This window comes from Sander lucioperca, chromosome 11 (assembly GCF_008315115.2).
Source record: "Sander lucioperca isolate FBNREF2018 chromosome 11, SLUC_FBN_1.2, whole genome shotgun sequence".
In the NCBI taxonomy this organism is placed as follows: domain Eukaryota; kingdom Metazoa; phylum Chordata; class Actinopteri; order Perciformes; family Percidae; genus Sander; species Sander lucioperca.
The window spans coordinates 15,313,656-15,324,837 of NC_050183.1; the positions used below are offsets into that span (position 1 = coordinate 15,313,656).

Sequence of the window (11,182 nt, forward strand, 5' to 3'; positions counted from 1 at the left end):
ATTACAAAGACACTCACGTTCATGTTTACATGCCGCCACCGTCTTGGAAACCAGTGATGACTTACAGCTGGCGATTCAAACTAAAAAGCAATTTGCTCAATATATCTGAAATAATCGCACTCTGCATAACTTGTCTAGTGTACTCAGTGGATAACTGTCGATCTGGTCCCTCTGGTCTGGGTCGCCGAAAAAGTTTCAAGTACAGCCCTGTTTATCAGAAAGGGGAAATCTTCAGACTGTACAAAACACTGCGTCTCTTGGGCATCGCAACTCAACAGGTCCCACTCCATGCAACACGGACACTCCTGTTCGATGGCCATAGCTTCACAATGTCCGCAGGTACACCACCAGTTTCCTGAAGTACGAGGCTGTGTTGCGGCATTGACTACCGGTAGCTGTCTCTCTCTCATAGCCCTTTCACGGAGCTCCCGCAGCTCTTCGTTCAATAGACTGTCTGTACACTTACAAAGTTCTCAATGCTTCGGTTAACATTTAGGGACCCTCATTATGCTACCGTTGAAGTGTGGTGATATTTTGAGCCTTTTTAGTGGTATAAATAGTTTTTTGTTTTTATGTTCCCTGTGCCCCGAATACTAGCGTTGTAAGCTAATCAGCGGTCTGCGCTAGCATCTTTCAAGCTCCAAACTCATTCGATTAGCATGAAAACATGTTTTCAAAGCTTTTCAAAAGTGAGGGGGGATGGATGTGATTTGTTTATTAACAATAAAAATGATGGATAATCGTACTGTTTGTTAACATGGGCAAACGGAGCATAATCTAATTACGTATGTGCTAATTTGCATAAATAGCACAACAGATCTAAACATTGGGTATAGCCAGGTGAAAATGTCTTGTTGACATATAACAGAAAAAGATTTAATATTAAGGTCTGAATGGAACCCATTTAGGCTACCCATGAGCATTAATACATAGAGGCAGGAAGAAGTACTTTAAACCAGCCTTTATTAATTAGCCTATTATTGCAGAGATGGGGTTTGGGGCTGGGTCCGTGGGGTTTCTGGGGGTTCACTTTTTATTTTACCTACCTTTTGTCTTCTGCATTCTCCTTACCCTTGTTCTTCCCTCAGACTCATCCCCCAGAAAAAGTCCCACTGACTCAGCCCCAAACCCCATCTCTGCAATAATAATACTGGTTTAATACACTCAATAATCAATACTGGTTTAAAGCACTTCTTCCTGCCTCTATGTATTAATGCTCATGGGTAGCCTAAATGGGTTCCATTCAGACCTTTACATTAAGTCTTTTACTGTATGTCAACAAGACATTTTCACCTGGCTATACCCAATGTTTAGATCTGTTGTGCTATTTATGCAAATTAGCACATACGTAATTATATTATGATCCGTTTATCCGTTTATTATGAATGCTATAACGTAGCTAATGTTACGGAACGTTATACTTCTTACATGGGAAACTACTCGTACATATTAGCTTTCATTTAACGTTGCTAGTGAAGTTAAAAAGGTGCAGTTACCTCCCATCCTGTAGTTACAACTGATAAACACACCATTTTCTAAATCTCTGCTAACGTTACGCATATAGCTACGGTAACGACATGAAAATGCCACCGGACATTAAACTTTACGAACATAAATGGCAAAAGACAACCTAGCTAGCTAGCTAACAGCCTAATGTTAAATGATAGGTTCAGTTAGCTAACGTTAGCTCGGGTTGTATCTACCTAATTACGATAGCAATTTGTACCAGCAGCATTAAAGAGTTAAAGGAGAACTCTGGGCAATTTTTACGTTAATCTTGATCGCTATAAGTATGTGAGTACTGTCGATAGCAAAAGAAAACGAGCCAAATCGGTGCTAGCTAACTGGAGCTGCTGCAGCTAATGCCGAGAGCTCCCACTTAGCTAAAACGGCAGTTTCGCCGCGAAGATTAACGTAAAAATTGCGAGTTCTCCTCCATGTAGAATGCGGTCTGTTAAGACCGCTGCGAAGTATAACACACCGTTGCCATGAATATGATATTAAAAAAATCTGTTGTTGTTACATTTCTGCAAGACCTAAATCCCAGATCATTGCTGTTCCCAGAAAAATAGAAAGACCCTGAGCAGTGTTGTTCCAAACAGAGTGCTAAAACAGAGCAGGGCGTGCCCATGTGTCATTTGTGACTGCAGGAATGTGCCATGGCAGGCCAACAGTGCGTCAGCCAATCAATTATTCAAGACAAATACAGCCTTGTGTGACTGCAGGATGCTGGACGGGTGGATGGCTGGATGGATGGATGGATGGATGGAGGAGTAGCTCAGCTAGTACACATGCTATAACTAAGAGCATCAGAAGGCAGAGACATATAGTATGAGATATTTCCCCAGGCTGAGAGTGGTATGGATGTTATTTATAGAAAACAGACCAAACCCACTACCATAAAACAGATGGGCAGCCAGACAATTAAAGAGAGCCAAGAGGCGGCAGAGGAAGGAGAGGAGAGAACATTGCTCTGCGTCTGACCTATTTAGCAAATGAAGAGCCATAAACACAGCAGATCTGAACTGGCTCTGCAGCAGACAGACAGCCAGGGCCAAAACAGAGCTAACCATCCCGACCCTGTAAAAACACTAATCAAAGCCTGCAGGGTTCAGAATAGCTTTTTAAAGTGGGGCAGCCTGTTTCGCAATGATTTTTACATTTTGGGCTCAAGTGCGTCTCGCACTCGTTACCGCTTGTTTTTGCCCAGTCCTAAATAAATCATCAAAAATCCAGCTGCACTGAACGAATACACACAGCTTGCACGCTAGTGTGCAGTACGCACTCAAGTCTTCTAACTGGAATCCTTACCAAAGATACCGTAAGAGATGATAAATAAATAATGTAAAGTAATGAATACAAACACTGATTCCATTTTATGGCGAAGCAGTTAAATATTAACTTGGATTCAATCAAAGTAGTCCACATGTACAGTGAAGAGAGCGACTGGGTTACATCAGGAGTCAATAGTGAGCCACAACATGTCCGTTTCTGAAAACTGCAATCAATAGGAAATATGGTTATTGATCTGCTGCTCCCAGAGTTCATGCAGCAGTTTATGGAGAGCAGGGTGGTGCAGCTTCCTCATCAAACACACAGCAGGAGTCCAAAAGCACATTTAACAATAAGGCCGCCTGCACACTGCCTGCGTGGCTTGAGCGTGTCAGCTGCGTGGCTTGAGCATGTCAGCTGCGTGCCGTGAGCGTGTCAGCTGTGTGGCGTGTCCGTTTTTATTTTGGCTCCCATGTTAACAGGTTAGAGCTTGCACACTGCTTGCATGACACCCACGTCTCAGGCACGCTCGAGCCGCGCCAAAAACGCGTGCATGCTAGAAATAGGACCGACACCTATTTTTCACGCGACACGCAAGCGTGTTGGAAACGTTTTCAGGCAAAATAGAATACGAAAAGATGTTTATATGTATGATATTTTGACAGGAATACATTTAATAAATGACATTTTGATGTTTGAAAGTCTCTAGGTTTTGACATAAATGCAGATCTAAATGTAATTTAAAAAATAATAAATAATTATCGATTTTCAAATATTGCACCTGTCAATACAGAACAAATTATTCTGTAGCCTATTTTGCCGTCAATACTGCCGACGTTGTCTTTGCTGTATATATTTATGTTTAACATGAAGTATACTACTGCTTATTTCATTTTATCAATGGGAAACATACATGTGTACAGACAAGGCTAGCAGCAGCAGCACTGCGTCAGACATGTTTCTGGTGTGCAAAGACATAGAAAACGCCACACAGCCGCCACGCAACTGACACGCAACACAAACGCCATGCAGGCGGCCTTACTCTGCCATAATTATTCTGACTTTGGCAAAGTCTAATTGTGGTGTATTAAAACTTTTTGGTCATTAAGTTAACATTTTACTCATCAAGGTGATTGCTGAGCTGTCATTAGAGATGTTATCGGTATCGGCTTCGATACTGCCTAAAACGCTGGTATCGGGAAGTACTGGAGTTTATGCACCGATCCGATACCACGTAATAAAGCCCTAAAGAAAATCTACGTTAAAGTAGTTTATTTATGTTCTTTTTCCGTTATAAGTGACTGTCAAACTGGAGAATAAAAGAAAGTTCTGTGCCATTCATGTTTCACAAAGAGTTTAACCTGAGCCAGGCTGACAACAAAGATAGAAATAATATCACACCCATACAGGGATAGTAGTATACAATTGTTAAAACATAATAAAATATATGACACACTGGTATCGGATTGGTATTCGGTATCGGCTGATACGCAAGTTCAGGTATCGGAATCGGTATCGGGAAGCAAAAAATGGTATCGGGCCATCTCTAGCTGTCATTACTAAAAAGCAGTGAATTTCACAACAAATTTCAAAATCAGTTAATCTGCAAATCATTTTTCGATTAAATCGATTAATCCTTTGAGAAGAACTTACATGTAAAAGTAACATAACATGCAAGAATCAGAACGTAAACAGTCATCCAATGGATGTAAATATTGCCTCAACACAGTTCGGCCAGTGTATTTCCGACATCCCGACAGAAAAATCTATACCATATTATTTATATATATACACACATTTTTGTATCGTTTTGACGATATATTTCATCATATCGCCCAGCCTTATGATCAACAGCCAAAAATCATACATGCCAAAAAAAGATACACAAGAGTGCAGAGTTGGTAGAGCACACGCCCACATGTAGAGGTTTATTCCTTGACGCAGAGACCCAGGATTAGAATTCAACCTGCGGCGATGATTTCATATCTAAGCTGTCCTAGTGATTAAAGGTGGAAATGCCCAAAAAATAATAAAAAAAAAAAAAAAGAAAAGATACACAATAATACAAATAAAAGCAGCATCAGTCCTCACGATTTAGAAGATGGAAATCTGTAATGCTTGGCATTTGGCGATTATTTCATCATCAAAAAAATTATTTTTCAGCCGATTGGCTAATTGTGTCAGCTCTGAATCAATCCTACAATTTAGACAAACTAAATCTAAAAGAGGTTAACAGTAAGGGGTAATTCATGACCTTAACCGTCGGTTGTGAACACTTTGAGTACATTGTCAGTCAAGATAAGATGACCAGAGCTACTAAAACATGATCCAAGTTGAAATAAATCAGACTCTAGTGTATCTATAGAATATAAAGCCCACACTCAGTCAAAGTCCCAGATGAATCCTAAAAGGAAATCATCAGCAACACATTTACACTGGCAGTTTTGTCTGTCTTTGTCTTTGTCAATATTTTGTAATAAACAACCTGGAAGCAGATTTTCTTGGAAGACTAACATGCCCAGCATGGCCTTAACCCAGTGAGGAGGGGTACTTAGGCCGGGTGGGTTTCATGCAGGGTTGTTATTTGTCTGGACTGGAGCTGGAGAATCAGGGTAGATCAGCTCAGCAGCACACAGCTGCAGGCTGTCAGCTGATGTAAAGGCCTGCAGGCACTCAGGCTACGAGACACAGTGCGTTATATCTGTGGTTTGTATACAAGAAGTATCCTAAATGGACGTTTCAGCCAGATTACAACAACAAAAAAACACTTTCTCTCTTGTCTCTAGTAGGGGTGGGAATCACCAGAGGCCTCACGTTACGATATCATCACAATACTTACGTCACGATACGATATTATTGCGATTTTAAACATATTGCAATATTCTGCGATATATTTTTTTCCCCGACTTAAAATGTTTCCCAATTTCAAATTATGTCCCCAAAAGGAAACTTTGTTCATCTCACTTCAATTTCATTGCTGCAAAATAGGATTGTCAAGCAGACAATCTGACCAACACATATATAATAATAGATCGATACATGGCGTCTGCAGATTGTTTTAGTTTTATTTGTCCAGGATTTGAGACGTGAACTTCCAAGATTTCTGTCATTTCTCAATGCTGTGAGCATCTTGTAGAGCAGATCCCATTCATCTCCATTGTATTGGGGTAGAAGCAGAGATTTCCAAGGCTGACATCTCAAAACCGAGACAAATAATAAACCAAAACTACATGCTGCATACTGCATGAAGGTACAATATTATAGATACCATAGAGATATGCTGAATCAACCCTTCACTTCTGTTGTGCAATGCATTGTGGAATAATAAAGACTGTCAAGACTACACTCAAAAACGGAATACTTCTAGTATGATGTAAGCATTGAACGTGCACTTTATGTTTCAGGGTAAATGCACAACATACTCAAAGCACAGTTAGCAACTGGGTATGTAGGCTCCCGGAGCCCATTACACAAAAAGGATTTGCAAGCACTGCTTACACACAGGTTGCAAATAGTAGTGGCGTCCCGTCTCCTACACGGTACATGTTTGTTTTGATTAGTGAAAGATGTCAGAATTAACGGGAGAGAAAATTATCTCATGTTGCTGAAATGGCAGCCACCTCGGGCCTCACATTGTACTGCAGTGATTCCCAACCAGGGGTACGTGTACCCCATGGGGTACTTCTGCTGTTGCCAGGGGATACGTGGAAAGATTGCTTTAGTGCTAGTGCTGTAATTTGAACATGTTGCAATAGGTAAGACAAAACTAGCTAGCAAGCAAGCACAGAAGTTTAAACAGATAGCTAAAAGTAATGGCTAAATAGTTGAAATGATTAGTTATAAGTAATGTACTGGATACATGTTTGAAATAGTTAGCTACAAGAAACGTTAGTGGATAAATGGTTGAAATATTCATCTTCACTCTAAGTAGTGGTAGCCTAGAAGGCTAGTCGTAGTATTGCTGAGCAAACCAACCTTATTATTGACAGTTAAATTTCATGAAAACTTGTTTTATATAATGGTGTCATACATTTGGAACACACATTGGGAATCAGTGAAGGGGTATGTGAGTTCCTCTGACAGGCCTGTGGGGGTACCTTGGACCAAAAAGGTTGAGAAGCACTGCTGTACTGGACCAACCGGACAGCTTCAGTGTCAGTGTGATGGTTTTGTGTAAAGGTGATCGTGATGCAGAGGGTTCCCCCAAAGTCCCCCAAAATCTTATCTTGGGTCCTACATAGAAGCTAGAGTTGTTTAGATACCGATATCAGTATCAGAAAAGCCTCCGATACTGCCTAAAATGCTGGTATCAGTATCGGTGAGTACGCAAGTCTATGCACTGATCCGATACCACATAGTTTTGCCCTGAAAAACTACTTTAAAAGTAGATAATTCATGTTCTTTTTCCATTGTGTCTGACTGTCAAACTAGGAAATAAAAAGGAAGTTCAATGGCATTAATTCTCTGTATTTGTTCATGTTTCACAAAGGGTCAATACAACAATGATAGCAATCATACCTGTACTCAGTATCGGACTATGTTCATGTTCAGGTATCGTAATCGGTATGAGGAAGGAAAAAAATTCGGAACATCTTAAGTAGAGTTCTAAGGCTAACCCCGATAGGCCCACATACAACCACAGACAGTAGACAGGAACTGACTGCGGAACTTTGAGCCGAACTTTTCATTTCAAAATGTTTGTACATCTTCAACCCAGAACTCAAGTTCATATCACAGAGCAAATTTGTACTCAGACAGATCAAGCAAGCTAACACCACCAACATGCTTGATAGAAACTGAACCAGACACTCAATACCAATCCCATACTCTCACACTAAATACTTTCTGAGCAGAGCTGCACACTACTAGACACATATTGAAGTCAAGTTTTACAGCCAAAACTAGGATTGGGCATCGAGAACTGGTTGCAACTCGGAATCGTTTCAAAAATTACTATTCCAATGGAATCTTTCTTTTTTATTGGTATCAATTGGAAATTTTGGTTTCCAATCAAATCACCGTTTCCGAATTCAACACGAAACAAGTTTTGGTTTCCATCGCGGCCACTGTACTTTCAGGCGCTTGTTGTGTTGCAGCCATGGTGCACAGTAAGCAGCGCTCTAAAGTGTGGCTCTATTTTACGTTGAAAAAGTCAGGAAAACTGTAAATCACCATTGAATCAAAATGTGAAGTAAGCATGTGACCTGTTTCAACTCCACCCCTCAAAGAACCGGAATGGAGAATCGATAAGAAGCGGAATCGAATGGAAGAATCAGAATTTTAAAAAACAAAACGATGCCCAACCCTAGCCAAAACTGACAAAATCTTATGTTTTTGTTCAGTTAATGTGGATCTCATGAGAAAAAACTGTCCTGTTGATTAAAATCCAACTGATATGTCAGCATAAAGATCCAAACAGAGAAACCAAACACCCTCATGATGTGTTCGATTGTGTCCGTGTGGGCAGCACTCACCTGAAGCAGCAGCTGCTCCAGGCGGCTGAGCCCCCACGTCGCTCTGTGTCCCCCCAGGGGTCGGCGGTACAGGCCTGGGCCAGGATTTCACCGCGGGAGGGCCGACCCTCACCACCCCGACGTACTCCACAAAAGTCCCTGGAAAGTCTCCCTTCTCCTTGGTCCTCTCGTTGGTGCCGTGCAGCCAGCCTTTGGGGCTCCGCTCATCCCCGTCCTGGTAGTCCAGCCCTGGCACCGCCATCAGCGAGGCCTTGGAGACAGTGAGCAGGTCGCCCGGCTGGAGGCTGATGTCATCGCCGCGCTCACGCTTGTATTCAAAGAGCACACGGTACTGGAAACTGTCAGATGTCATGGCAACAGGAGTTCATAGGCCGGTTTCTAAAGCCAAAAAATACAGATGTTGCCTGAGATTTGTTGAGTTAAAAGTCAAATCAACGCTTTGCAAATACCAAACGGAAACTCTGTTAGTTAAAAATCACTGAGAAACTGGAACTCAACCTAAACCTGGGAAACCTGTATAACCTGTGTCAGCGCCTGAGATTAGCTGCGTCGTACTGACTTGGATGATACAGTGAAAATTATAGAAATCTTATCCCTGAGGTGAAATCTGACACCTTTTTGTCCTACACCCCCATGAAGAGCAGGTCCAGCCTTCTAAATCCAAAAATACAAGTCCTCCAAGAGCAATGAAATGGAATTGAACAGTCAGTCGTTGCTTTACTAATGTAGATTTGGATAAATATCCATGCAGTTCTTTAAAAATCCACAGTATGAATCCACCGGTCAGTCACAGCTCTCCAGTCTGAGGCCTCCCAACGGACAGACCATATAACCAACCACCACACTGTGACTGTGATGGGAAAAGAAAAAGAGAAGGGGGGGGGGGGCAGATGGTCTGGAAACTGCAGGATGGCACCGTTTTCTTGGACGGGGCGACCTCCAGACGACGCCCCAAAGCTTCTGCAGGTTCTTCCGATTGTTAACGAGAAAGTGTTCAGAACCTAAACTGAGTCTATATGGTCAGATCACACACCCATTCACACACACACACACACACTCACACACGTACACACACACCTGAAGAAATCCACTGCAGTGCAGAATTTGGCTTCTCATTGGGAGCGTCCTTGTGTGCACTCTTGTGTATGAAATCCCGCTGCTTCGCCTTTCTTGTCTGGGCAGCCTCCTGAAGCAGACACACGCCCCTGCAAACTTAAAATGAAGTTCTAAGGTTACCATCACACACTTTTATCCAGCTATTAGGATTTAAATGCAAGAACATATTGCTGTAGCTCAGGTTCTAAAGTCTTTTTAAATGTGTCAGAGAACAATGTAGTGCAGAGGATGATCAAAGCTTCACTATAAGTAAATGCAAATAAGGAACATTTAAGGATAATTTGGAAAATATCTCTCACCCCTCTGCTGAGCAGGCTGACAGAACAGAACGACAGCTGAGACTGATCAGTTACAACAAGCGTGACTCGGCGAATATGAACTTCAGACAGACAGCGTGCCCGACTAAAACTCGCCCTGCATGCGCCAGTCTGCTGCGCGCAAACTCACCGCTCAAACTGCACGCACGCACGAGCCCGTGTCCTCCACCGACGCCTCGGCGCACGAACTGCCCGCTTCCACACTAGTTTACCTGAACCCCGAAGTGCGAAACCCAGACATCCGTGAAGTGAAGCCCGTCAGGATGAAGGGATGGATGGCGTGGCTGGTTCCAGGCAGCCTGCTCGGTGCTGTAGCGAGCGGCTGTGCTGATGTCAGTAAACCCCTCCCTCCCCCTGCCGTCTGCAAATTATGCCGGCAGCCAGCGGAGAGGACGGGACGGCTCGGTGTGTGTGCGTGCGTGTGTGTGTGTGTGTGTGTGTGTGTGTGTGTGTGTGTGTGTGTGTGTGTGTGTCGCATGCACCGCCGCTGCAGCAAAACACCGCGTGACCCGGTTACGGTGCTGCTTACAGTTTCTGCTGCATTTGTGATTTCGTCTTTTTTTATGTTTTTGTTGTGATTGACACTTTATTTGTTTTAATTTGGGTCGGTGTGATTATGTTACAGTATTGGATGTTCAGAAGCTGCAGAGAGGTGATGAATTATGTAGCATCTCTGTGACCCGGGAAGAAAAAATGCGGTCGCATTTTAGGAAAACAAATTTAAACATAATTTAAATTTAAGTGATGAAGGGATTATATTTAACAAGTGCATGATGGGAGAACAGTGCAGATTTTTTTTTTTTTCTTTTTTTTTTTTTTTTTGGAGAACAGTGCAGTGTTGTGTGTTTGTCCGGTGCGCACATGACGCAGCAGCAGACAGCGGCAGACTGCTGCGTCATCAGGAGGGAGCACGTTTTCCGTTTGGAGCTGCATAAAAAAACCTTTCGGTACAACAACTTCTGTCTTTGTCTGACACCAATCTTTTGCTGTTGTCATTCAGACAATGAGACATTTAGACAATATGAGAACAGTATGACATTTTACACAAAATAAGGGTTGGGATAGATTCTGTCACTTATTCTATTCAATTCAAATCACTTTATTCATCCCCTGGGTACAGGAGTAGTTCTGACAAGTAAAAAATATAATACACACACACAATGATAATAAATATATACTTAAAGTGCAGAAGGGCAAATAAGAGAAGAGCAGCAGCCACACATAAAAAATCATTGATTATGTATTCCAATTTGTCAAAACACTTTATATATTACCTTTTTACAAATTTTCTTTGTTTTTCTCCTTTTTATGATGATTCTGAATCTATATGTCCAAATGAAAGTACTGATTTCATTTTTTATGTGTCAGTACACATAACATATTCTAGTTTAAAATATGTTTAAAGAATAGAGTGTACGCTATTTGAGGTCTCACAGTGGCACAAGAGGCTTAAATGCATTCCACGTAATAGCCACATCCCCGGCTGGAGTCTGGCTGGAGACA

The 11,182-nt window shown here is 42.0% G+C and overlaps 1 protein-coding gene across 2 annotated transcripts in view; it reads right to left on the minus strand.

The window, feature by feature from the left end:
• pik3r3b (phosphoinositide-3-kinase, regulatory subunit 3b (gamma)) overlaps positions 1 to 10,018 on the minus strand; it is a 287,621-nt gene extending 277,603 nt beyond the window's left edge. Inside the window, exons 1-2 of one of the 2 annotated variants that reach the window (XM_036007026.1) lie at positions 9,810 to 10,018; positions 8,247 to 9,458 (exon numbers count right to left, since the gene is read on the minus strand). In XM_036007026.1, coding sequence (XP_035862919.1) covers positions 8,247 to 8,598 — 352 coding nt within the window. In that variant the 5' untranslated portion in view covers positions 8,599 to 9,458; positions 9,810 to 10,018. Of the gene's footprint in view, positions 1 to 8,246; positions 9,582 to 9,809 lie in introns of those variants that run through there. The other variant, XM_036007027.1, reaches the window with a different exon arrangement.
• Between the last annotated feature and the right edge of the window lie 1,164 nt (positions 10,019 to 11,182).